Source organism: Aotus nancymaae, unplaced genomic scaffold (genome assembly GCF_030222135.1).
Source record: "Aotus nancymaae isolate 86718 unplaced genomic scaffold, 86718_ANA_hifiasm-v0.15.2.pri h1tg000018l, whole genome shotgun sequence".
NCBI lineage: Eukaryota > Metazoa > Chordata > Mammalia > Primates > Aotidae > Aotus > Aotus nancymaae.
This window is the reverse complement of record NW_026988430.1, coordinates 10,072,189-10,098,501: the sequence shown is the minus strand read 5'-3', so window position 1 is coordinate 10,098,501 and position 26,313 is coordinate 10,072,189. Positions and strand designations below refer to the sequence as shown.

At 53.5% G+C, this 26,313-nt stretch overlaps 2 protein-coding genes across 2 annotated transcripts; both read left to right on the top strand.

Moving 5' to 3' along the window:
- Nucleotides 1–2,038: 2,038 nt before the first annotated feature.
- LOC135275702 (putative uncharacterized protein DDB_G0271982) lies at nt 2,039–6,362 on the top strand. The gene is made up of 4 exons (XM_064378053.1): nt 2,039–2,179; nt 2,900–3,724; nt 4,419–4,480; nt 6,274–6,362. The coding sequence occupies exons 1-4, from the start codon at nt 2,039–2,041 to the stop codon at nt 6,293–6,295; spliced, it is 1,050 nt and encodes a 349-aa protein (XP_064234123.1). The 3' UTR covers nt 6,296–6,362.
- On the top strand, nt 5,944–26,207 carry TRPV2 (transient receptor potential cation channel subfamily V member 2). Its single transcript, XM_021674753.2, has 14 exons — nt 5,944–6,579; nt 9,117–9,250; nt 11,519–11,809; nt 12,376–12,674; nt 14,364–14,537; nt 14,978–15,133; nt 15,699–15,797; nt 16,567–16,637; nt 17,065–17,230; nt 21,078–21,144; nt 21,260–21,594; nt 23,186–23,313; nt 24,119–24,198; nt 25,998–26,207. The coding sequence occupies exons 1-14, from the start codon at nt 6,380–6,382 to the stop codon at nt 26,093–26,095; spliced, it is 2,298 nt and encodes a 765-aa protein (XP_021530428.1). The 5' UTR covers nt 5,944–6,379; the 3' UTR covers nt 26,096–26,207.
- The last annotated feature ends 106 nt before the right edge of the window (nt 26,208–26,313 follow it).

Below are 26,313 nucleotides of genomic sequence, written 5' to 3'. Positions count from 1 at the left end.
TAGGGGAAGCGGAGGCGAGGGTAGGAGGGAGGTGGGGGTTAGAGGTAGGGGGTGAGGGGGAGGCTGGGTGGGAGGCAGATGGGGACATGGGGTAGTGAGGTGAGGGGTAGTGGGGTGATGGGCAGAGGAGGCGGAGTCAGGGTGGGAGGCAGGTGGGGGTGAGGGGTAGGGGTGAGGGGTAGAGGAGGCAGAGGCGGGGTGGAAGGCAGGTAGGGGTGAGGAGTAGGGGGTGAGGGGTAGGGGGTGAGGGGTGGGGGTGAGGGGTAGAGGAGGCAGAGGCGGGGTGGAAGGCAGGTAGGGGTGAGGAGTAGGGGGTGAGGGGTAGGGGGTGAGGGGTGGGGGTGAGGGGTGGGGGTGAGGGGTAGAGGAGGCAGAGGCGGGGTGGAAGGCAGGTAGGGGTGAGGAGTAGGGGGTGAGGGGTAGGGGGTGAGGGGTGGGGGTAAGGGGTAGAGGAGGCAGAGGCGGGGTGGGAAGCAAGTCGAGGTGAGGGGTAAGGGGTGAGAGGTAGAGGAGGCGGAGGCAGGGCGAGAGGCTGGTGCACCGGTGTGAGGGGTGGAGTTGGAGGTTGGAGGGGTCGGGGTTGGGGAGGAGGAGGCGCTGTGGGAGGCAGGTGGAAACATGAGGGGTGGGAGAGGCGGAGGCGGAGGCAGTTGGGAATGCATCCCTTGCCTACTGAAATTGTGGAAATTTCCCGGAGGGGTAGGAGCTTGGGGCTGGGCTTCCAGATTTGGCCCAGGAACTGGCTGTGGCCATTCTGGGTCCTGGGAGAGGGAGAACGTCTGGGCCTGGCTGATCTGTGACCGCTGGGGCTCCCTGGGGCGGTGTGGGAAGGGGCGGCGCTTTGCTTGGGAGCGGAAATTCTCCCAGGCCAGGCCGGCTGTGCCCAGCCAGCTGGTATTTGGTCCCCTTACCCTACAGGAGGCGTCTGGTCCCCTTTGGTCACCTCTGGCCCTGTTTGAGGACCAGCTAGCATTTTTTTCTCTCCGTGGTCTCAGTCTTCCTTGCTCCAGGAAGCCTGTGCTGCCTGTTAAACTAGCTTATTCCTGTTTATTTTCTGCCAACTCAGACACAGTCTGCTCAGGGAAGCTTCATCTGTCTAGTTAGACACAGCCCTAGGCATGGCTAGGGGCCAAGTTTCGGAATTGGTATAAAGAGAAGCAAAGGCTGCAGGTCCGGGCCCTGGCTTGTCTACACCACTCCACCACACATCCCCAGCACCCTCAAATGTCCCATCTGTTTTCCTTCTAAGGCCAGGGCAGTTTCCACCTTCCAGACCCTGAAATCATCTCTCCCACCTTTTTTTTGAATTTATATTATGCACAGACTTTAGGCATCTCTTGCACGTTTGAGTTGGATTTTTTTTTACACCAAAAGAGATGTCAAATTTATTTTTTAAAGCCAGTGGTAAAAATTTCAAATAGGCCAGGCACGATGGCTCACCCCTGTAATTCCAGCACTTTGGGAGGCTGAGGCAGGCGGATCATCTAAGGTTGGTGTCTGGTGGAGGACCTTTGGGCACCCCCCCCAACCACATGGAAAGTGCCTAACTTCCGGATGATGAAAGCCCCTCCTCCCTCGCAAGGAGGGTTCCTTATCTCACCGCCTTGGCTCGGCCCGATTCCAGCAGCCTTCTGGATGACGAAAGCTCCTCCTCCCTCGCAAGGAGGGTCCCTTATCTCCCTCTGTCTACCGCCTTGGCTCGGCCCGATTCCAGCAGCCTTCCGGCCGGGCAACCAACTGAACCAATCACCATCCACCCCATCAGCTCTCCAGTAACTTCCAGCCCGACAAGCTCCCCGCCCGGCAGACATCCCCCCCACCCCCCCCACCCCGACAGCCAATCTGACTCATTGCCACCTGCCAAATCAGCTCTCCCACTCCCCCAATCCTTCTACCCCTATAAAAACCGCCAAAGAAAGCCGGTGCGAGACTGCTGACTCTTCCCCCGTTACGAGTCCAGTCCGCCCGGAAACTCTCCAATAAAGCCTGAACTACTCTTTCATCTGGTCTAATTCGGTCGCGCCTTGGGGTCCAAGTTATGAGGGTCCGGGCAGGTCAGACAAGTGGTGCCGAAACCCGGGAGGGGTTGGCCAGTCCGTTGCCTGGCCCTCGTGGCCCGGCTGCGGCCCCACCCCCAACCTCAGTCTGCCTGCCTCACCACCGCAGAACTCCGGATAAGGTAAGGCTTTTACCTACCTTATTATCCCTCCTCCTCTTTAGTGGCCACGGTGATTAGCCTCCCGGTGCCAAACCTTCCGGACTCCTCGCCCTAGACTCGGCCGAGCCGAGGCAGTCCTCCGGCTTCTGGAGCCTCCGTACGAAGGTAACAGACAGACGGGGACGCCTTTCTGACTGTTAACTTCACCAGTCCGTAAGGTCTGCAATGAGAAGGGACGCCTTCTCCTTGCTTTCTCCCTATCCGGCACCGGTAGGTTCGTCACCCGGTCATGGGGAACACGGAGTCTAAAGTGGACCCAAACACCCCTTTAGGGTGTTTACTCCAAAATTTTTCTAGACTGGGATATTCGCAAACCCTGCGCAAGAAAACGCTCATATTCTTGTCCCAGGTTGCTTGGCCCCAATACAAACTTAATAACCAGTCACATTGGCCCCTGACTGGCACTTTCAATTTCAACATACTTCAGGATCTCAATAATTTCTGCCACTGCACTGGCAAAGACAATGAAATTCCCTATGTTCAGGCTTTCTGGGATCTCCGTACCTGTCCTGATCTTTGCTCCTCCTGCTCCACCCATCAAATTCTTCTAGCTCGCACCCCTCATAAACCCTCCTCCACTGCCTCTCCCCCTCCTTATCCCTCGTCAGAAAATCTGCCAATACACAAATAAATGGAAAAAGACAAGAGAGAAAAGAAAGCTAGAAGAGAAAAAAAAAAAAGAAAAGAGAGGAAAGAAAGGAAAAAGAAGGGAAAGAAAAGAGAGGAAAGAAAGGAAAGAGAAGGGAAAAAAAGAAAGAGAAAAAAAGGAAAAAAAGGGAAAGAAAAGAGAGGAAAGAAAGGAAAGAGAAAAAAAGAAAAGAGAGGAAAGAAAGGAAAGAGAAGGGAAAGAAAAGAGAGAGAGAAGAAAAGAAAGAGAAGGGAAAGAAAAGAGAGAGGAAAGAAAGGAAAGAGAAGGGAAAGAAAAGAGAGAGGAAAGAAAGGAAAGAGAAGGGAAAGAAAAGAGAGAGAAAAAAAGAGAGAAAAAAAGAAGAGGAGAGAGAAGAGCCACCTTCAGCCGCTCGCTCCTCCCCCACCCCCTCCGCGCCTTTCGCTCCGGAGGCCACGCCTCCCCTGACCTCTCCAGCAACAGCCTATACCCCCACCCTCTCCACGCCATTCGCTCCGGAGGCCACGCCTCCCCTGACCTCTCCGGCGACAGCCTATGCCCCCACCCTCTCCGCGCCTTTCGCTCCGGAGGCCACGCCTCCCCTGACCTCTCCGGCAGCAGCCCATGCCCCCACCGTCTCCGCGCCTTTCGCTCCAGAGGCCACGCCTCCCCTGACCTCTCCGACGGCAGCCCATGCCCCCACCCTCTCCACGCCTTCTGCTTCGGAGGCCCCACCTCCTCTTGCCTCCCCAGTAGCCACCCATACCCGCTCTCATCAACCCACAATCCTAGCCCCTCTTCAAGAAGTAGCAGGCACAGAAGGCTTAGTTCAGGTCCATGTCCCTTTCTCACTCCAAGATCTGTCACAGATTGAGCGGCAACTTGACTCGTTCCCAGTGGTGAGGTCTGATTTTAGCAGCGCCTGCCCACCTCCTTGTCTCCACCTGCTGGCTGGTGGTGGGAGCACCTTTAGGGGAACTCCAGCGATGAGGGTCCTGGGTCACGAGGCTGGGGGAAGGTCCTGGGAGGTGGAAAAGTCCCCTAACTGCTGGGTGCATGGGTGAGTGGGACTGCGTTCCCAGGGGCATCTGCTGGGCCGGGCCTATCCTTGGGGCTGTCCACATCAGCACTCTCCCCTGCCCATAACTGGGTCAACTCAGGCCCTGTTATGGGCCACACAGCTGCTGGAAGGCATGTGGTCGTGGAAAAGGGGAGTGGATAGATGTCAGTGTAGTTGGGGAAGAATGCCCCATCCATGGCAACTCCCATCGGAGGCAAGGCCCCACCACCCAAGGGCTGCCTCTGATTGTCTCCCCACCCCCACCTGAGACCTCAGTGGCTAGATGGGGGAGGGGCGGGGCGAGATTCAAGCAGGGTGTGTCCAGATGGTCAGTCTCTGGTGGCCAGCCTGTCCTGACAGCAGAGAGTTAAGCTCCCACTCTCCACCCGTGCCGGCTGGCCAGGTGGGCTAAGGGTGACCGAGAGACCAGAACCTGCTTGCTCGAGCTCAGTGCTCAGAGCTGGGGAGGGAGGTTCCGCGGCTTCTCCGCTGTCAGCGCCCGCAGCCCCTCCCGGCTTCACTTCCTCCCGCAGCCCCTGCAACCGAGAAGCTCCGGGATCCCAGCAGCTGCCACGCCCTGGCCTCAGCCTGTGGGGTAAGTCGGTGGGCAATGCTGGGGACATCGGAGGGGGCCGGGTCCCCAAGCCTGACAGTGAATGATGGGGCCGAGAAGGCTGAGTGGGCTCCTGGCTTCTCCAGCCTGGAACCAGTGTCTGTATGGGGCTCCGGCTCCCTCTCCCTGGACCTCCACACCTCTTCCTCTGCTGCCAGGGTGGGTGCGGGTCCCAGGAGGTGGGGTAGGGGCTGGACAGACAGCTGTTGCTGCTGGGGCTTGGGAGTCTTGGGCTGGAGGAATGGGCCAGGGTTTGGTTGAGGACACAGACGGGCTAAATGGTATGAGATGGAAAGGACGTCCTCTTGCCTCAGTGTGGGCAGAAAGGGTGGTGGGTCACAACTGCAAATTGAGGCAGCTGTGCAGCTCCCCACTTTCCATGTTTCCATGGAAAAATGCCCCACCCGGGTACCCAGGGCTGTGGGAGCCCGAAGGGCTGGGTGGGAGTGGGCCCAGACTCGGCCTGGCCCATCCTCTCCACTTGCCTCTGCTGGCGCTGCTCCTCTCTGTTCTCTGGCCCCCATCCCCTTCTCCACGCTTCTGTCTCCTTACCATTCTCTGACTTGTTTTCTTTCTTTCTGATCCTGCTTGCTGGGGCCACAGAGGCTTCCCAACCCAAACTGGGGCCCCACCCTCGCTAAGTGATGGAGGCTGTGGTTTCAGTTTTCCTGTGAGGGTAAGATTGTGCTGTTTGCTGAGCTTTCTAGACCGGCCTGGGGCCCAAGCCAGGGTGGTGGAGAGATCCTGGGCCACAGGCTAGGGTCTCCCTTCCCTCGGAAGCACCAAGAGGCCCCGAGGCACAGAGAGGTGGCATTCGATGCCATCAGAGCTGAGTCAGACTGAAAATATAGACAGACCCTGAAAGGCTTTGAGAACTGAAGAAGAATGTCATGGTAGATGCATGGCTTCAGATCTGGCTCTGCCAACAACTGGTGACGTTGGGAAAGCCACTTCTCCTTTCTAAGCCTTAGTAGTCTTGGCAGCAAAATGCAGGGTTTGATAGACACGTGCTTTTCCCACTGGTTTCTCCTTAGAGCTCCCCTTCTGCAGCGAGGGGTTGAGCGACGGGCCCCATCCCAGCCATCGCCCTTTTATTTGGTGGAATATTGGCCGCCAGGCAAGATGTTATGTAAAGAAAGGGTTATGCTGTTAATGCAAATGGGAACAGGGGTTGTGACCCCTCAGATACCAGGGAGTCCCAGAGGAAAAGTCATGGACAGTCATGGCTCTTCCTGGGGGACAGTATCAAAGGGGTGGCCCTGTTGGGACCCTGTTCCTCACGCCACAGGCCTCCCTCCCTCTCCTCACCCCTGCTCCTCATCCCTCCTGCCTGACCTCCCCTGTGCTGGGGCTGGGCTCCCGCGTAGTGGGTGGATCTACTTGCACTTGGCATTGTTTGCCATTAGAAATAATGGCAAAAACTGCAATTCCTTTTTTTTTTTTTGAGACGGAGTCTTGCTCTGTCACCCAGGCTGGAGTGCAGTAGAGTGATCTTGGCTCACTGCAACTTTTGCCTCCCATGTTCAAGCAATTCTCCTGCCTCCGCCTCCCCAGTAGCTGGGATTACAGGTGCATGCCACCATGCCTGGCTACTTTTTGCATTTTTTTTTTTTTTAGTAGAGATGGGGTTTCACCATGTTGGCCAGGCTAGTCTCAAACTCCTGACCTCAGGTGATCCACCCACCTCGGTCTCCCAAAGTGTTGGGATTACAGGCATGAGCCATCCCGCCAGGCCCACAATTACTTTTGCACTAACCTAATACCTCCTTCTACAGGCTCCAGTCAGGCCAACACTGACCCGCAGCTGGGAGGAAGGCAGGATCCTTGATACCTCTGTCTCCATAGAGGTCCCGGCTAGACAAGCAGCCTCCTCCCCCTAGAATGTCCTCACCCTCCAGCCCTCCAGCTTTCAGGCTGGAGACTTTAGACAGAGGTCAAGAAGATGGCTCTGAGACAGACAAAGAAAAGCTGGACTTTGGGAGGGGGCCGCCTCCCATGGAGTCACAGTTCCAGAGCGAGGACCGGAACGTCTCCCCTCAGATTAAAGTGAACCTCAGCTACCGAAAGGGAACAGGTGCCAGGTGAGGCAGCAAAGGGGGGCAGGGCAAAGAGGGCCCCCTGGCCAGCTCCAGCTGAGCACCTGGAGTGAGACCCATTGGCCAGCCCAGCACCAGTGCCCCTTCCCACAGTCTGTGGCATCCTCAGTCTGGCTCTGATGGCTTTTGGGACCGACAGGCTGACCTCTGCTCTGCTCTCTGGCATTGCTGTTTCCAGAGGCTTCTTCTGTCCTCTGAAGTCATGTTCTTTGTGAGGATACATTCTTGAGCCCTAAGTACTCAACTGACCCTCAAATCCTCCTGTTCATGCCGACTCCCACCCCTGTCATGGTCCCTGTCGGGGAAGGCAGCAGGATCCACACTCCATCAGTGAGAGTCAAGGACATCTGGAGGTGTCCCAGGCTCTCCTTAGTTCTGCAAGGCTGTGCCTGTCACGCAGGGGGCGTGGACTGTGGGATTGAGGATGATGGGCTTCTGCTTGGAGTCTTCTGCACTTTGATGTTCCTGTGGTCTCTTCACCAATTCAGACTGCGTGAGCCCCACATTCCTGAGAGTCCCGCTTTCAGTCCTGCTGCATCTGCAACCCCCTCCCTCCCTGCCCAGGGGCCTGCCCAGTGAGGCTGGAGAATCCTCATGGGCCAGGCTAGACTCTGCCAGAGAAGACCCTTCTTCCCTTCTCGTGCCTGAGGTGCAGCCACCAGCTTTGGCCTCCCAGGCTAGAGCCGCTGTCCTGTTTGTGCTGGAGGATTGTGGTCAGATTCAGCAGTAGGTTAGGGGAGGATGTGTGACGAGCTTCTGGGAGCTGTGGAGCCTGCCCGTCGCAGGCAGGACAGGCCCTTGATGCCTTCCGTGCCTCAATCTGTGCCCTCATTGGGCTTCCCCACCCCAGGACCATGATGCCACCCTGGTGACAGAAAGTTCTTTGTTCAAATGGCAACTTCTGCCAGCTGGACTGCCCATAGGGCTCCTGTCAGTTACAGACAGAGCCCTCATAGTCTTGTGTGACTTTCTGGTGCTGACGAGGGAGGGCTGGCTGTAATTACAGTCATAGCCATTGGCTTAAAAAGTCAACCCTTGAAGGCTGGGTGCGGTGGCTCACACCTGTAATCCCAGCACTTTGGGAGGCCGAAGCGGGCGGATCACCTGAGGTCAGGAGTTCAAGACCAGCCTGACCAACATGGAGAAACCTCGTCTCTACTAAAAAATACAAAATTAACCAGGCGTGGTAGTGCATGCCTGTAATCCCAGCTACTTGGGAGGCTGGGGCAGGAGAATCGTTTGAACACAGGAGGTGGAGGTTGTGGTGAGCCCAGATTGAGCCATTGCACTCCAGTCTGGGCAACAAGAGCGAAAACTCTGTCTCAAAAAAAAAAAAAAAGTCAACCCTTGGAATCCCCACCTGAGTCAAGGAGGCAGAGGTTGCAGACTGTGTCCCTGTACTCCAGCCTGGGTGTCAGTGAGACTCTGTCTCCAAAAAAAAAAAAAACCTGACTGATCCCAACAATCACTTTGTGCATCTGTCACCAAACTTGACTTGGCTACCCATTCCACAGGAGACATTAAGTTGGGACCTGAGGTCTACAAAGTATCAAATAGCACCCCTTGTTCTTCGTCCCCTCATATCTGCTGGTCTTGTTGCCAGAAGTCCCAGCAAGCTGACCCCTTTGAATGATAACACAGCTCAGGAGGGAATGACTCATGCCCTTCCCCCTTCCAGTCACCAGACACTGCTAGATTCTGATAAGCTACCAGACTCTTTGTGGGGTCTGTGGGAGAGATTTCCCATAAATGTGCCTTCTCAGTGGTGTCTGATATGTTTCAGTGTTGGGCCCAGCGTTGGGCCCCAGTAATGCTCTGACTGTTTCTGGGAAATTTCCTACTGCCCAGCCTAGAATCTCTCTGGGCGTTCAGAGTCTAAAGTTAAACAGCTCTGCTAAGATTCCCAGTTTGGTGCTGTGTGACTTCAGCAAGTTACATGACCTCCTTGTTTATCTAATGGACAAATGAGTGGCGCCCGACCGGCCCGGCTGAAGTGAAGACGAAAGGTGCAGAATATTCTGTAGTTAATAGATGGCTTCAGAGAGGAGAAGGGAGCTTTTCTCCATTCTTTCTTGGAGGCTAGTGATGCATACAGCCACTGTGAGTCTGCAGGGACCTCCCACAGCCCTGTCCAGTCCCAGGCCCAAGCTCAAGAGCCACCATAAGTTGTGTGTGCTGAAGCAGACCCTGTGGGATATAGAGGCTGTTGAGAGATGGGACATCAAGGCACCTGGCACATGACAAGCATGTGATGCTGAACAGTGTCTGTGATGATGCGTCATGGGATGGAGCAGCTTAATGCCTGGACAGGCCCCTTTTCCTCCTCATGGGGCTCTGAGCACTTGGGGTCCCCTTGGTTGGTTCTGGGAGGGTAGAGGCCCTCAGAAGGGCTCCCATTGTGCTCCTGGGCCTGAGGGGTGTGCAGTGTGTACAGGACTCCCTGAAAGGGCTCCCTGGAATGAAGGGCTTTTGGGGGCCTGTGGTCCTTCTCCAGCAAGAGTCACAAACCACATCTTCCACAGTCAGCCAGATGCAAACCGATTTGATCGAGACCGGCTCTTCAGTGCGGTCTCCCGGGGTGTCCCCGAGGATCTGGCTGGACTTCCAGAGTACCTGCGCAAGACCAGCAAGTACCTCACCGACTCGGACTACACAGGTAGGCCCTGCCCTGTGGATCCAAGGCCCAGACATCCTGTGAGCTGATAGTTAGGTGGGCTGTGTGGGCTTCGTCCCTGGTCAGGAGCCAAGGAGTGAGTGTTCTCAGCAGCCCTCCTGCCGGCATGATTGCCAGGGGCCCTGTGGACAGAGCTAACCCGGCATGGCCTCCTGTTGGTCTCGGCTGTGCCTCCTGCTTCCACCCACCCTTCAGGGCTCCTCTGCCACCCCTAGCCCATTGCAGTGGTTGAATGGAAACCCAAAGCAATCTTTTTCTTTTTTTTTTTTTTTGAGACGGAGTTTCGCTCTAGTTACCCAGGCTGGAGTGCAATGGCGCGATCTCGGCTCACCGCAACCTCCACCTCCTGGGTTCAAGCAATTCTCCTGCCTCAGCCTCCTGAGTAGCTGGTATTACAGGCACGCGCCACCATGCCTAGCTAATTTTTTGTATTTTTAGTAGAGACGGGGTTTCACCATGTTGACCAGGATGGTCTCGATCTCTTGACCTCGTGATCCACCCGCCTCAGCCTCCCAAAGTGCTGGGATTACAGGCGTGAGCCACCGCGCCCGGCCAGCAATCTTTTTCTTTAATAACAGTGTTATTGAGATATAATATATAACGCACATATGATACACTTAACCCATCTCAGAGCACTCTTTGCCCAAAATCTAAATATCTGTATTGTTTGGGCTGATTAGAAAAGTAACATGAGGACTCCAGAAGATTCTAACAGTAAGAAAACAAAGAGAGCCAAGGGTAGACACAGTCTCTCATCCTGGGCCCCTATTAACGGTTTGAGAATGCATCTGCTCAGACTTTCTTTCTTTCTTCTTTTTTATTTTTGGAGAGAGGGGGTTTTGCCATGTTGCCCAGGCTGGCCTCAAACTCCTGGGCTCTGGTGATCCACCCGCCTGGGTCCCCCAAAGTGCTGGGATTACAGGTGTGAGCCATGGTGCGGGGCCTGTTCAGTCTTTCTCAAAGCATCAGTATATATTTACATAAATGGGGTCTTGACATATACACTAATTTGTAATGTGCTCTTCCTCCACTTAATACATCTTGTAGCACTTCCCATTTCAGTACATGTCTAACTCAATCACTTTGACAATTGCAGAGTGAGTTTTCCATTGTGTTGTTTATCATGATTTAGTTAACCAATTCCTTATCGATGGCCATTTAGGTTGTTTGTCGTTTTTGGCTTCAACTAGCTGACTGCCAGGCCCTCTGTATGCGAAGTACTTGTTTATATTATTCTCATTTTTTTTTTTTTTGAGACAGAGTCTTGCTGGAGTGCAGTGGCATGATCTCGGCTCACTGCAACCTCTGTCTCCTGGGTTCAAGCGATTCTCTTGCCTCAGCCTCCTGAGTAGCTGGGATTACAGATGCCCACCACCGCGCCTGGCTAATTTTTGTATTTTTGGTAAAGATGAGGTTTCACCACGTTGGCCAGGCTGGTCTCGAATTCCTGACCTCATGATCCATTTGCCTTGGCCTCCCAAAGTGCTGTGATTACAGGCGTGAGTCACCACGCCTGGCCTTATATTATTCCCTTTGAACCTTACCATAACCCTGGAACATTCCCATTTTACAGTAAGAAAAATTGAGGTTAAGAGAGGCCACGTGACTTGCCAGAGGAGACAGAGACATTAAGTGGTGGAGTTATGTACAAATACTGCTCTGAATATTCTTGTGTAGACAGCATTTCACAAATGATGATGACTTATGTCTTAGAAACTTAGTTTCTAGGGAAAAAATTGTAGTCATACTTGTTGGTATTTCCTTTTTTTTTTTTTTGAGATGGAGTTTCACTCTTGTTGCCCAGGCTGGAGTGCAATGGTGCCATCTCGGCTCACCGCAACCTCCGCCTCCTGGGTTCAAGCGATTCTCCTGCCTCAGCCTCCCGAGTAGCTCGGATTACAGTCATGTGCCATCACATCTGGCTAATTTTGTATTTTTTGTAGAGACAGGGTTTCTCCATGTTGGTCAGGCTGGTCTTGAACTCCCAACCTCAGGTAATCTGCCCGCCTTGGCCTCCCAAAGTGCTGGGATTACAGACATGAGCCACCGTGCCCAGCCCAGTATTTCCTATCTGTTACTTGGAGCCTTAATATCTTATAACATGGTTGTGCTCCACCAGTTGTGTGTAGCATCTCTTTTAATCCTCCCAAAGGGTACTTTGAGCTGGGTTTGCTATACCGAACTATCGGGCAGCCCAGCCGCTCCAGGTCTCAGCACCACTGTGCCCCTGCCCCTCCCTTCTTCCCACAGAGGGCTCCACAGGGAAGACATGCCTGATGAAGGCTGTGCTGAATCTTAAGGATGGGGTCAACGCCTGCATCCTGCCGCTACTGCAGATCGACCAGCACTCCGGCAATCCTCAGCCCCTGGTAAGTGCCCAGTGTAAGGATGACTATTACCGAGGCCACAGCGCTCTGCACATCGCCATTGAGAAGAGGAGTCTGCAGTGTGTGAAGCTCCTGGTGGAGAATGGGGCCGACGTGCACGCCCGGGCCTGCGGCCGCTTCTTCCAGAAAGGCCAGGGCACTTGTTTTTATTTCGGTGAGTGAGCCTTTCTTAGATAAATTGAGGCAAAGAGAGGGTAAAGCTTTGTTCAAGGTCACACAGTTAGCGTATGACAGAGCTGGCAGTTAAACCTAGGTCTGTCCGACCCCGACGCCCTGCTTCTGACCACTAGGCTGCCTGCAAAAGCAGTTTATCTTTTGCCCAGGCCAGCCTCAAACTCCTGGGCTCTAACAATTCTCCTGCTTAGCCTCTTGAGCTGGGGCTACAAGTGTGTGCCATTGCATCCAGCATTAATTTGTCATAAGAGATGTTTCATCATTGGCCAGAGGATGGCATGCACCCAAACCCAGACCCAGGGAAGGCAGTAGTGGGCTGCTAGCACTGGCGTGTGACTTGACCAGGCAGAGCCTGAATAAAGAGACAGCATGCCTGGGCTCTGGCAAAGGAGACAGCAAAAGTCAGGGGCAATGGGGACCTTGGGTGGCTGGTCCCTGTTCTGCTCCCTTGAGTGGTGAAGAAGCCTGACCTGCTTCAAAGAGCATGAGGAGTAGGCAGGTGGAAACCAGGAGGCCTGGGGCCCAAGCTGCTCTCTCGGCCTGCAGGTGAGCTACCCCTCTCTTTGGCCGCCTGCACCAAGCAGTGGGATGTGGTGAGCTACCTCTTGGAGAACCCGCACCAGCCCGCCAGCCTGCAGGCCACTGACTCTCAGGGCAACACGGTGCTGCATGCCCTGGTGATGATCTCGGACAACTCAGCTGAGAACATCGCACTGGTGACCAGCATGTATGATGGACTCCTCCAAGCTGGGGCCCGCCTCTGCCCCACCGTGCAGCTTGAGGACATCCCCAACCTGCAGGGTCTCACGCCTCTGAAGCTGGCTGCCAAGGAGGGCAAGATCGAGGTGAGTGGCCGTCCTCTTCCCATCTCCCCTGTCCAGGAGGCAGTAGGTCTCACCCCAAGCTTTCTGCAGAAAGAACCTGGGGGTGATGAAGAGCAGAGGTTTCTCTGCTTTTCAATGGAACACTCTTGTTAGTAAGAAAATGTTCAGTATGTACCTCTAATATATGTGTGTTTATTCATAATTTGTATATGAACTTCTGAATTAATATTTTACATTATAAAACATTGGGAATTTTAAAAAGTCATTTGGGTTTCTTTATTAAGGGACAGTCTTTTTATATCTGTTGCTTATTTTGCTATTAGATTTGGTCTTCTATTTCTGCATATTTATTGATAACTTTATAATGAATTTAGTATTTTGTCTACTATGACACTTGTAAAATTTCTCCTAGTTCATAATTTGTTTTTTGAATTTTATAATTTTTTGCCATACAGAATTTAAAAATTGTTATAATCTGCAAGAGTAATTATCTTTTCCTTTAAAGTTCCTTGGTTTTGCTGTTGTCTAATTCCTGCTACAAGATTATATATATAATATAAATTATATGTACATAATATGTGTTATGACCATTGTGCATTGTAATATATAATTATATATAGTATATATAATCTTCATACACATTATTTTCTTACAAACGTTTGCAGTTGTATTTTCAATGCCTAGCTGGAAGTTATTCTGGTAGGAGGAGTTCACGTAACGGCCCCTACTTTGTTCCAAATAGCTTACCAATAGCTTACCAGGGCTGGCCTCATGGATGTACAGTGGAGATTTTTGAAAGGTTAAGGAAACGATAAACATAAATAGAAGGTTTTTTTGGTTTTTTTTTTTTGAGATGGAGTCTCGCCCTGTCGCCCAGGCTGGAGTGCAATGGGGCGCTCTCGGCTCACAGCAACCTCTGCCTCCCGGGTTCAAGCGATTCTCCTGCCTTAGCCTCTCAGGTAGCTGGGATTACAGGTGTGCACCACCACGCCTGGCTAATTTTTGTATTTTTAAGTAGAGACGGGGTTTCACCATGTTGGCCAGGCTGGTCTCAAACTCCTGACCTCAGGTGATCTGCCCGCCTTGGCTTTCCAAAGTGCTGGGATTATAGGTGTGAGCCACCGCACCCGGCCACAAATAGAAGTTTTAACCCTTTTTCAGTATCCTCCCAGGTATCTTGGAGTGCTTCCTGAGGTGTGTGAACCTCACTTTGTTGTCTAGAGGCACTGCTGTGTCATGACCTATGACAGCAGTCCCCTGCTCTGTTCCTCCTTTCCCATTCCTCATGTGTGAAACCAGATTCCTTTCTAACCTGTTCTGATTGGGGACCCCTCTCTGGTCTGTTGAAGATTCTGGACTCTGACCACAAAAGTGCACACACAGATACAGCTGGTAGACTCTGATCTCAGGGGTCTCAATGACCCCAGGGCTAAGGATCTCTCTGTCATTTGAGGAGTTCAGGGAAGAGGGCCACAGGATTGGGGATGGGAAGGAAGAGCCAGGCTGGCTGGCAGGCTGGGGCATATGTGACTGGGCGTGTGTGTAAGAGTTTGGACACACAAGGACCTGCATGTACAGGGGCATGTGCACGTGTCAGCTGCAGCTCTGCAGATCGTGGGCAGCTGCAGGGTCCTGGGTGTTTGCCAGCCTTGGCCCAGGATCAGTGCCGGGAGAGGACTGTGAAGGCGAGCTCACGTGACCACCCTGCAGATTTTCAGCCACATCCTGCAGCGGGAGTTCTCGGGACCAAGCCAGCCCCTTTCCCGAAAGTTCACGGAGTGGTGCTATGGGCCTGTCCGGGTGTCTCTGTATGACCTGGCTTCTGTGGACAGCTGGGAAGAGAACTCGGTGCTGGAGATCATCGCCTTTCATTGCAAGAGCCCGGTGAGCATGGGTGCACGTAGAGGACCCAGCAGAGCTCCCAGCAAGGTCCACAGATTGGGGCTGCCTGCTGGACCATATCTGCCCCATTCCTGTGCCAGTGGGGGTGTGGCTGCATGTCCCAGCAGGCATGACCCTGACCATGGCCACTGGGCCCACACTCAATCCACACCCCAGTCCCATCCAGCACGGGGATCATGCCAAGGCCTTGTGGCAGCCATCCAGGTCCCCTCTGTTAACCAGCATCTCCTTTGGAGGACAAGGACCCTCGGTCACACTGTTGTTGGGAGGGTTGGGTGAGGTCCTTCAGGGCTCTTGGGGTGTGGAAGCCTGCTCCCTGTCCTCTCTTCTCCATTTTCCGGGCCCCTGCTCTGATCCTGACATGGAGTGGGCAGCCTATCTGCACTGCTGAATGTACCCCTGGCTCTCCCCTCCCCACCCAGCACCGACACCGAATGGTGGTTTTGGAGCCCCTGAACAAACTGCTGCAGGAGAAATGGGATCTGCTCATCCCCAGGTTCTTCTTAAACTTCCTGTGTAATCTGATCTACATGTTAATCTTCACCACCGTTGCCTACCATCAGCCTGCCCTGAAGAAGGCAAGGGCGGGGCCGGGGGGGCACATCTTGGGGGAGACCTGCTTGAAACAACCCTGGGGGAAGATGGGACAGGGATGGTGCTGAGGCATGGGCTGCTGGAGTGACATGCTCGAGCTTTTGGGAGCCAGCATCCCGGTACTAACGCCGATACAGTAAAGATTTGCTGAGTGCTCACTGTATGTGAAAAAGGATTCCAGGTGATGGACATGTGTTGACTAATTAATGTTCCCAACACCCCTGAGATGATGAACTATTATCACCCCAGTTTATAGTAGAGGGAGAGGAGGCACAGAGAGGTTAAGTAACTTGCCCAGGGTCACACAGGCTGGAAGTGGTGTGCAGAGAGAAACTGAATCCAGGCAGTCTGGCCTCAGACCCAACACTCAAATGCTACACAATGTGCCTCTCAGGATCCAGGGTCTTTCCCTGGAGCCCATGTTTCCCTGCCATTCTGAGGGACCTTTCCACAGCTCAGGCTCAGAGTGGGCCCTCAGCTTCAGCTCTCAAAGCTGAACTGTTTGAGAGAGGACCCAAGGTCCTGAGTCTCATCTGAGTGTGTCTTCAGCAGGCTGACCCCCACCTGAAAGCAGAGGTTGGAAACTCCATGCTGCTGGCGGGCCACATCCTTATCCTGCTAGGGGGGCTCTACATCCTCGTGGCCCAGGTGAGTGCCCCTCCCCTTCTCCCACCAAGAAGCAAACCTAGAATTCTGCTTCAGGGGGCTTAGAGCAAATTACCTGCATCCCCTCACCTATAAAACCCAGTCCCACCCAGAGCAACCAGCCTCACCGCAGCTGAGGGCCAGAGGTTCTGGCCTTGCCTTCTGAGGCCCCAAGACCCCTCTGCTGTGCTCTTGGGGTTCCTTTGGGTAGCAGATGGCTTCTCTGATTCCTTAGCAGTACAAGCTCTGCTCCCCCAGGAATGGAGCTGGAAGCCCCTGCCCCCAGCCAGGACCCTGGGCTGAGACGTTCCCCTCTTGGGGAGCACAGAGACCAGGGGTGGGTGGGGCTCAGGCTAATTTCCCAAGAAAGGACTCTTCAGTGGGAAATGCTGTAAGCCTGCAGGACACAGGCTGGACACCAAGACATTGGGACCTCCTCAGAGTGGGCAGAACATGGGCACCAAAGCCAGGTTGGCTGGGGTATGGGTGGTCCCTGTGAGGCCAGGGAGAAGGGAAGGGAAAGGCACTCTCCCCCTTCTTCCACGTGGTATGCAGGCTCTTCATCTGCACCCCTTGGCCTTGCCTAGGTGGCTGCTCTTTCTGGAAAGACAGTCCCAAGCTATCTCAGCTATCAGAAGTATTTATGAGTCCCCCAAATCCAAAGCTGCTGACTTAGCCCTAGCCCGGGGGGGCAGGCTCCCGCTCAGTCAGGCCAGCAGGGAGCGTGTGGGAGAGCAGGTTTCACAGCCCTCTGTCCTTCCTTCCTCTGCAGCTGTGGTACTTCTGGCGGCGCCACCTGTTTGTCTGGATCTCGTTCATAGACAGCTACTTTGAAATCCTCTTGTACGTGGGTCTCACTCCTCCTCCCCTCAACTGTCTCTGAGGTCTGGAAGGGGCAGGTGTGGCAGAAGGCAGCAGGTTGGCTTTAGAGGCAGGGACATGGGGCCCAGGAAGTCGGGACCTGTGTACAGGCCAGACCCAGGAGTCTGCAGTGCTGTCCAGCCTGGGGCCCTTTGTGCTGCCATCATTGTAGATGGGGATAGTGACATTTACCAGGCATCACCACACACCTGTTTCACTTAGTCCTTGAAAACACTCTATGAGTCAGCCATCATTATTATTGTGCCCATTTGACAGTGGGAGGGAACTGAGGCCCACAGAGGTCAAATGTCTTGCCTAAGATGGAGGTCAGGGCCTTGGTCAGCACAGGCCAGTGGGGGCTCAGGGAGCCAAGTACCAGCAAGCCCACCTGGATCCTGCTCCCATACAGCCTGCTCCAGGCGCTGCTCACAGTCCTGTCCCAGGTGCTGTGTTTCCTGGCCATCGAGTGGTACCTGCCCCTGCTTGTGTCTGCGCTGGTGCTGGGCTGGCTGAACCTGCTTTACTATACACGTGGCTTCCAGCACACAGGCATCTACAGTGTCATGATCCAGAAGGTGAGAGAAGGGGGTGGCCCGGTGGGACTCTTTTGGCTTCATCAGGCCAGAGCTTTCCTCCACAGCTAACCTAGGCAGAGGAGAGCATGTGTACATCTGCCTGCGCTCCAGCACCCAGACACTTGCTGGATGGAAGCTTAAGGACAGGCACGCACATGCCTCTCTCAGGGCTCTGCATGCACACGTAAACACATGCACATATATGTGTTTGCAGGTGTCTACATGCAAGGAGCAGAGAATATATGCATAAGCTCATCTGAGTGTCTGTGTCCTGGGATGTGTGGGCATGTAACTGCATTCATCTATGTATTCAGTGCAAGTTTAGGGAATGCCTACTGTGGGCTGGGCCCTGTTCTAGGTGATGGGAATATAGCAGAGAACAAATATGTCCTTGCTTCCCTGAAGCTGAAGTTCTAGTGGGAGGAAATGAAAACCTTAAGAAAACAACTAAACAACTGAGAACATTCCACACTGCTAATTCTTTTTTTTTTTTTTTTTTTGACACAGAGTTCACTCTTGTTGCCCAGGCTGGAGTGCAATGGTGCGATCTCGGCTCATTGCAACCTCCGTCTCCCAGGTTCAAGCGATTCTCTGTCTCAGGCTCCCAAGTAGCTGGGATTACAGGCATGCGCCACCATGCCCAGCTAATTTTTGTATTTTTAGTAGAGACGGGTTTCACTGTGTTGGTCAAGTTGGTCTCGAACTCCTGACCTCAGGTGATCTGCCCACCTCAGCCTCCCATAGTGATGGGATTACAGGCATGAGACACCACATCCGGCTTAAATTTTGTGAAGGAAATGCACAGGACAACGTGATGGAGAATGGCTGGGACCAAGTACCCTTTAGATGGGATGGTCTGAGAAGCCTTTCTAAAGAGGGGATATGGCCAGGTGCAGTGGCTCAGGCCTACAATCCCAGCACTTCAGGAGGCTGAGGCGGGCGGATCACAAGGTCAGCAGTTCGAGACCAGCCTAACAATGAGAAACCACGTCTCTACTAAAAATACAAAAATTAGCCAGGCATGGTGGTGTGTGCCTGTAATCCCAGCTACTCAGGAGGCTGAGGCAGAAGAATCACTTGAACCTCGGAGGCAGAGGTTGTAGTGAGCCGAGATCGTGTCATTGTACTCCAGTCTGGGCGACAGAGTGAGACATCATCTCAAAAAGTAAATAAATAAATAAAAATGGATAAATAAATAAAGAGGGGATGTTTAAGTTGAGACCTGAAAAAATGATTGAGCCACTGTAGGGTAGAGGAGGAAATATTCTCAACAGAGGGCACAGCAATGGCTGTCGTGAGCCAGAAGCAGCTTGGGGTGCTTGGGATAAGGCGAGGAGGCTGGGTGGATGGGGAGATGGCAGGAGGGTGGAGGTAAGGAGGTTGGGAGGAAGGGAAGGGCCAAGTCTCTGTCCACGGGGAGGGGTTTGGAGTCCCCAGAGCCTTTTTTTTTTTTAAATTGTAGTAAAATACACTTAACCACTTAACACAGAACTTAACTTTTTTTTTTTTTTTTTTTTTGAGACGGAGTCTTACTCTTATTGCCCAGGCTGCTGGAGTGCAATGGCACCATCGCGGCTCACTGCATCCTCCCCTTCCTGGGTTCAAGTGATTCTCCTGCCTCAGCCTCCTGAGTAGCTAGGATTACAGACGCCCACCACCACGTCTGGCTAATTTTTGTATTTTTATTTATTTATTTATTTATTTTTGAGACAGAGTCTCGCTCTGTTGCCCAGGCTGGAGTGCAGTGGTGCGATCTCGGCTCATTGCAACCTCCGTCTCCCAGGTTCAAGCGATTCTCCTGTCTCAGCCTCCTGAGCAGCTGGGATTACAGGCATGTGCCACCACATCCAGATAATTTTTATGTTTTTAGTAGAGACAGGGTTTTACCATCTTGGCCAGGCTGGTCTTGAACTCCTGACCTCAGGTGATCTGCCCGCCTTGGCCTCTCAAAGTGCTGGGATTACAGGCCTGAGCCACTGCGCCTGGATAATAATTTTTGTATTTTTAGTAGAGACAGAGTTTCACTATGTTGGCCAGGCTGGTCTCAAACTCCTGGCCTCAGGTGATCAGCCTGCCTTGGCCTCCCAAAGTACTGGGATTACAGGTGTAAGCCACTGTGCCTGGCCCATTTTAACCATTTTTTAAAAGTATGCAGCTAAGTGTCATTAAGTACATTCACACTGTTGTATAACCATCACCACCATCCATCTCTAGAACTTTCTTGTCATCTCAAACTGAAACTCAATGCCCATTAAACAACTCCCCATTCTCTCCTTCCCCTAGTCCCTGGAAATCACCATTCTACTTTCTGTTTCTATGAATTTGATGACCCTAGCTACATCATATAAGTGAAATCATACAGTATTTGTCCTTTTATATCTGGCTTATTTCACTCAGTAAAATGTCCTCAAGGATCAGCCATGTTGTAGCATGTGTCAGAAATCCCTTCCTTTTTTTTTTTTTTTTTTGGAGGGGTGGAGTCTGGCTCTGTCACCCAGGCTGGAGTGTGGTGGCACAATCTTAGCTCACTGCAACCTCCCTCTCCAGGGTTCAAGTGATTCTCCTGCCTCAGCCTCCTGAGTAGCTGGGACTACAGGCGTCTGCCACCAAGCTCAGCTAATTTTTTTTTTTTTTGTATTTTTAGTAGAGACGGTATTTCACCGTGTTAGCCAGGATGGTTTTGAGCTCCTGACCTCGTGATCTGCCCGCCTTGGCCTCCCAAAGTGCTGGGATTACAGATGTGAGCCACTAGAGCCAGTGTCCCGGCTTTTTTTTTTTTTTTTAATTGCATTTTAGGTTTTGGGGTACATGTGAAGAATATGCAAGATTGTTGCATAGGTACACACATGGCAGTGTGATTTGCTGCCTTCCTCCCCATCACCTATATCTGCCATTTCTCCCCATGCTATCTCTCCCCAACTCCCCACCCCCTGCTGTCCCTCCCCTATGTTTTTTTTTTTTTTTTTTTTTTTAGATGGAGTCTCACTCTGTCGCCCAGCCTGGAGTGCAGTGGTGATCTCAGGTCATTGCAACCTCTGCCTCTCAGGTTCAAGCGATTCTTCTGCCTCAACCTCCTCAGTAGCTGGGACTACAGGCATGTGTCACCACGCCTGGCTAATTTTTTGTATTTTTAGTAGAGATGGGGTTTTGCCATGTTGGCCAGGCTGGCCTTGAACTCCTGACCTCAGGTAATCCACCTCCCTCAACCTCCCAAAGTGCTGGGATTATAGGCTGAGGCACTGTACCCACACAGTTCCTTCCTTTTTAAGGCTGAATAGTATCCCACATTTTGTGAGTCCATTCATCTGTCGATTCAGTCACCTGTTGCTTCCATTGGGAATAACGCTATTATGAACAAGGGTGTACAAGTACCCGTTAGAGTCCCTGTTTTCAATTCTTTGGGGTATATACATACATAGAACTGAAATTGCTGGGTCATATGGTAGTTTCTATATTTAAGTTTTTGACCCTGGAAGGTTTTTTTTTTGAGCTGGGTCTCATTCCATCACCCAGGCTAGAGTGTGATGAAACGATCATAGCTCATTGTAGCCTTGGCATCCTGGGTGCAAGCAATCCTCTTGCTTCAGCCTCCCAAGTAGCTGGCACTGTAGGCTTGTGCCACCATGCCCAGCTACCAGAGAGTTTGAAGTAGGAAAACAATGTGATCTGAGATATATTTTTAAAAGACTCCTCTGCTCAGTGTGTCTCTACAGGGCCCACAGATGCACACTATGTGTGTGTATGTGCAGTGTACATGGGAACCAGGCTGCAGTGGATGAGGCAGGGGTCTGGGGTCATGCCTGGTGGCCCAGCTACCCACCCTGGCCCCTGGGCACATGTGTTTCAGGTCATCCTGCGGGACCTGCTCCGCTTCCTTCTGGTCTACTTAGTCTTCCTTTTTGGCTTCGCTGTAGGTAAAGGCTCCCTCTGGTCCCCTCCCCATTCCCTGCATCCCTTGTCCACCCTGTATACCCTCAAGGCTGCCTGCAGGTCTCCTGGGCTGAGGACCCCTCTCTATCCATCCCATAGCCCTGGTAAGCCTGAGCCAGGAGGCTTGGCGCCCCGAAGCTCCTACAAGCTCCAATGCCACAGAGTCAGCGCAGCCTGTGGAGGGACAGAAGGACAAGGAGAACACGTCCCCGTATGGGAACATCCTGGAAGCCTCCTTGGAGCTCTTCAAATTCACCATCGGCATGGGCGAGCTGACCTTCGAGGAGCAGCTGCACTTCCGTGGCATGGTGCTGCTGCTGCTGCTGGCTTATGTGCTGCTCACCTACATCCTGCTGCTCAACATGCTCATTGCCCTCATGAACGAGACCGTCAACAGCGTCGCCACAGACAGCTGGAGCATCTGGAAACTGCAGGTGCCACCAGGGAGGCTCCCTGCCCCCACCCCACCCCACACTCAGGTGGTGGGGAGCGCTCGGGACCCTGTGGAGCTGGGCCTTCCCTAGCCTGAGGCTGCCAGGTTGGGCAGCTCTACCTTGTCAGAGTCTTCCTCCTCCTTTTTTTTTTTTCCTTGAGACAAGGTCTTGCTCTGTCACCCAGGCTGGAATGCAGTGGCGTGATCACAGCTCAGTGCAGCCTCGGCCTCCTGAGCTCCAGCGATCCTTCTTCCTTAGCTTCCTGAGTAGCTGGTATTACAGGCACATGCCACCACACCCGGCTAATATTTTTATTTTTTGTAGAGAAGGGGACCTCACTATGTTGCCCAGGCTGGTCTTGAACGCCCAGCCTCAGGTGATCCTCCCACCTCAGCCTCCTGAAGTGCTGGGATTACTCCCTCCTCCTTTAAGAAGCTCATAGATGTACTCAGGACAGGCTGGGCATTATGGCTCCCACCTGTAATCCTAGCACTTTGGGAGGCCGAGGCAGGCGGATTGCCTGGGCTCAGGAGTTTGAGACCAGCCTGTGCCACACAGTGAAACCCCGTCTCTACTAAAATACAAAAAATTAGCCAGGCGTGGCAGCATGCACCTTTAGTCCCAGCTACTTGGGAGGCTGAGGCAGGCGAATTGCTTGAACCTGGGAGGCAGAGGTTGCAGTGAGCCCAGATCATGCCAGTGCACTCCAGCTTGGGCAAGAGTGAGACTCTGTCTCAAAAAAAAAAAAAAAAAAAGATGTACTCAAGATGTACTCAGGACAGTCCCCCACACATGGTAGGTGCTCAGTGTGCCACCAGCTACTATTACATCATTATTGACCAGTGTTCCTTTTTTTTTTTTTTTTTTCTGAGATGGAGTTTCACTCTTGTTGCCCAGGCTGGAGTGCAATGGAGCAATCTTGGCTCACTGCAACCTCTGCCTCCTGGGTTGAAGCGATTGTCCCGCCTCAGTCTCCCAAATAGCTGGGATGACAGACATGTGCCACCCCACCCCACAATTGTTTTGGATTTAGTAGAGACAAGGTTTCACCAGGTGGGTCAGGCTGGTCTTGAACTCCTTACCTCAGGTGATCCACCCGCCTCGGCCTCCTAAAGTGCTGGCGTTATAGGTGTGAGTCACTGCGCCCCACCCTGCTGTCAATTCATTGTTGATCTTGGGGAAGCCCCTTATCTCCTCTGAGCCTTGATGCCCTCCTCTGCAAAGTTCTGTGCCCCACCTGAGTCACTGGCATGCCTCTGGGAAGGCACATGTGTGGGGTGAGCAAATGAAATTCTGTTCCTGGTGGTGTGGCAATCTGGAGTCTGGAACGATGTCAGAGCAAGTAGCTGTCAAGTACTTGTGACGTCCTGACTTCCCATCAGCTGTCTGAGGCCCTTTGTCCTCAGTCTACAAATGGGGGAACTGAGATGCAGAGAGGCTGAGGGCCCAATGCCACGAATCCGCATGTTTAGTTGACTTCGGGTTATACTGTGAAGTGCTGTGGGGCACCTTCCTGCTCCCTTTGCCCTGTGTGCCTCTGCCTCCACGCAGGGTCCCAGGCCGTTCTGTCTGATACATCCTTTGTCCCCAGAAAGCCATCTCTGTCCTGGAAATGGAGAACGGCTACTGGTGGTACAGGAAGAAGCAGCAGCGGGCAGGCGTGATGCTGACTGTCGGCACTAAGGCAGATGGCAGCCCCGATGAGCGCTGGTGCTTCAGGTGAGTGAGGGGCGGGAGGGTCTCTGGGGGCAATCCCTGGGGTCCCCCTGCAGTGCAGGGCACAGCTGCCAGAAGCCAGGTCTGGTGGGAAGGGCAGGCCCAAAGAGCACCAGGGTGAGGTCAGGGTCTGGGTCTTACAAGCCATGGCTGCCACTGTCTGTGGCTTTGCCTGCCTGGCCATCTACCTGTCTCAGTGGTTTAAACTGAAGGTTCCCTCCTGGTGATCTCAGACTCCTCCTTTTGCCTGAAATGTGGTACAGTAAGGAGACCAAGAAGTCAGAGGGACCCTTGGGTTGCCAGCACTCTAGCCTTGCCCTGGCTGCTCTGTCTTCTCAGCCCCAATTCTGCCAGCCTGCTCTCGGAGCTACAACCCCCGTTCCATGGAGAACATGCCCTTCCGTGTCCAGGAAAGGCTAGGACACTGGGAGAGGGAAGCTAGTGACAAACACACAGCTGAAAACAGACACTGCTGTGAGGCAGCAGATGAGCCGAGAGACGGTCTTAGGCATGTGGAGCAGCCGTGAAAGGCCCTAGAACCTGGTAGCACAGATACACCTGATCTGAATTCCTCTTCTCTGGTTGCTCTGGGCAACTTAGGCTGCTGTCAACAGTCAGAAGGGGTGGATGCTGATTTCTGCAAGTGGGCATCTGCCTCACAGGACAGGGCTCCAAGGGGGTGGCCCAGAACCCTGCAGAGAGAAAGCCTGTCCTCCTCAGGGTCTCTGTGTCCACCAGAGCAGGTCCTTCTCCGGGGTGGGGGTGGGTGGTCCAAGCAGGCAAACCTCGGCTGCTCTGTTGCCCTCAGGGTGGAGGAGGTGAACTGGGCTTCATGGGAGCAGACGCTGCCTACGCTGTGTGAGGACCCGTCAGGGGCAGACGTCCCTCGTGAGTAGTGTGGTGACTGGAGCCTCTGCCCTGGGTGTGTGTGTCTCTGCTGCTTGGCCACAAAGCCTTGGAGAGTCCGGGCGGGGCGCCCAGAGATCTCCTGTTGGTCACTTTGCAGCTCTCCGCATGACAGCTCCTCTTACAGGGACTGCCTCCTTAAAACGGTGTTGCTCTCCTATCCTTTCCACCCCCATCCTGCTTTCAGGCAGGAACCAGGGAAAACCTCTGAGGCTGTTAGCGCTTCCACCAGCCCAGCCTCCAGCTGCTCTCTCTCCGATGCCAGTCAGTTGCACCCTTTGCCCATTCAATTGGTTATTGAGGGTCTACCCCCAGCCAGGCCTGGGCTGAGCCTGGGGACCCAGCAGGGGAATAAGTTAGGAAGGGCTGTGTCACAGCCCAGCCCACAATACAGGCAGCATCTCCCTGGGCCCTCAGAGGCACTGCCCTGCACAGGCCCCCAGCCCCTTCACACCCCAAGTCCCCCACCTCTGATAAACCACTTCCCATGCCTCCCTCACTTCCCATGGCCAGTGTCCTTTACATTCTAGTGTAGCGATGGCCCCTCCCGTCCCCACTCTGCTGCCTCCACCAAGACCAGTTCCTTCCTCTCACCCTCAGAGGCCTGTTCTGAGGATTAGCTTTCTCCACTGCATATCCTTTCTTTCTAGAACCTTCAATAGCTCCCACCTTCCACTGGTTCACCTCGTCTTTCTCCTTCTCTTCCCTGACAAATTTCATCTGCTCGTGCCTGTCGCCTCCCACAACAGCCTCCTGAGTCGCCCATGGCCCCTGTTGTAGGCAGGCTCCTCTGGCCTCTTCTGCCCCAAAGCCTGCCGGTTTCCCAGGCTCCTGGGCCGTGACCATGGCCTCTCATACTGATAAGTTTCCCTTCACCCTCTCTTTGCATCTCCCTCCCTTTACTACAATGCCAGGAGAGTCACCTTGTCCCTCCCTCAACTTGCCCCAAGCACTCCACACCCCATTGCCTGCTGGGGCCTCCAATGACATTCCCAACAGGTGCAGCCTTGGGGCTGCCCCAGCAGGTCACATGTATGTCACCCCACCCCCTCCTCACCCAGGTGGGAGGTCTTGAGAGTTTCGGCCTATCCTGCCCCCCCCCATACCAGCTTTCCCACCTGGAGCTGAGTGTCCTTGACCTCTCAGGCGGCCACTCATCCCTCTGCCCTGCCTCTCACTTTTGCTTCTGCACCACTGCAGGGCAGCCCAGCCTGTACCCTTATTCCACTCCAGTCCTGCTAATGGGAACAAAAACTACACACAGCCTCCCACTGCCTGGAAGGCCATACTCCGGAGAGTGGAGCTCAGGGCCCGAAGCTGTTGTCTAACCCACTCCCCACACCCCCATCCATGCGCCTGCAGTGCTCCTTGTTCTTTGCTTTCCTTAGTTCTTCGGATTCATCTGTCAGAAGTGCTCTTCCTCCCCTCTGGGTGTCCAAATCCACCACCTCCCCTGTGGGATGGGTCCCCTCTTCTCTGAGCTCCTCCAACATGTCTCAGGTGTTCTGGTCTCTGACACACAAGCCTGTCACCTCCAGGCGCTTTAAACTCCTAGGGGTGGCAGGGGGCGGGGTGGGGGGAAGACCCTGACAAGGCAGGGGATTGGGAAATGCTTGTGGAATGAGGGAAGCAGGGAGAGGGATTGCTGGCCTCCAGGATCGCTGAGGCTGTCCCTACGGCATGACATGTTTTCGTGACTGTGGCCCCTTCTGTTTCCCTGGTGCCTGCTTCCTGGGGACACACTCAACGGTTAAGCCACAGTGCTTGCCATCTGTTTACAGGAACTCTCAAGAACCCTGTCCTGGCTTCCCCACCCAAGGATGAGGATGATGCCGCTGAGGAAGATCATGTGTCCCTCCAGCTCCTCCAGTCCAGCTGATGGCCAGATGCAGCAGGAGCCTGAGGACAGAGCAGGGGGTCTTTCTAGCCACATCTGCTGGCTCTGAGATTCCAGTGAATTCTGGTGGCAAATATATTTTTTCCCAAACTAACTCTTCTGGAAACATTATTTGAGCAGAGTTGCTGGGACGCTTAAAGCTGGTTATGTCCAGATGTCTCTGTGTGCATAGGTCGGTGTATGGGACTAGGTTGCTCCTG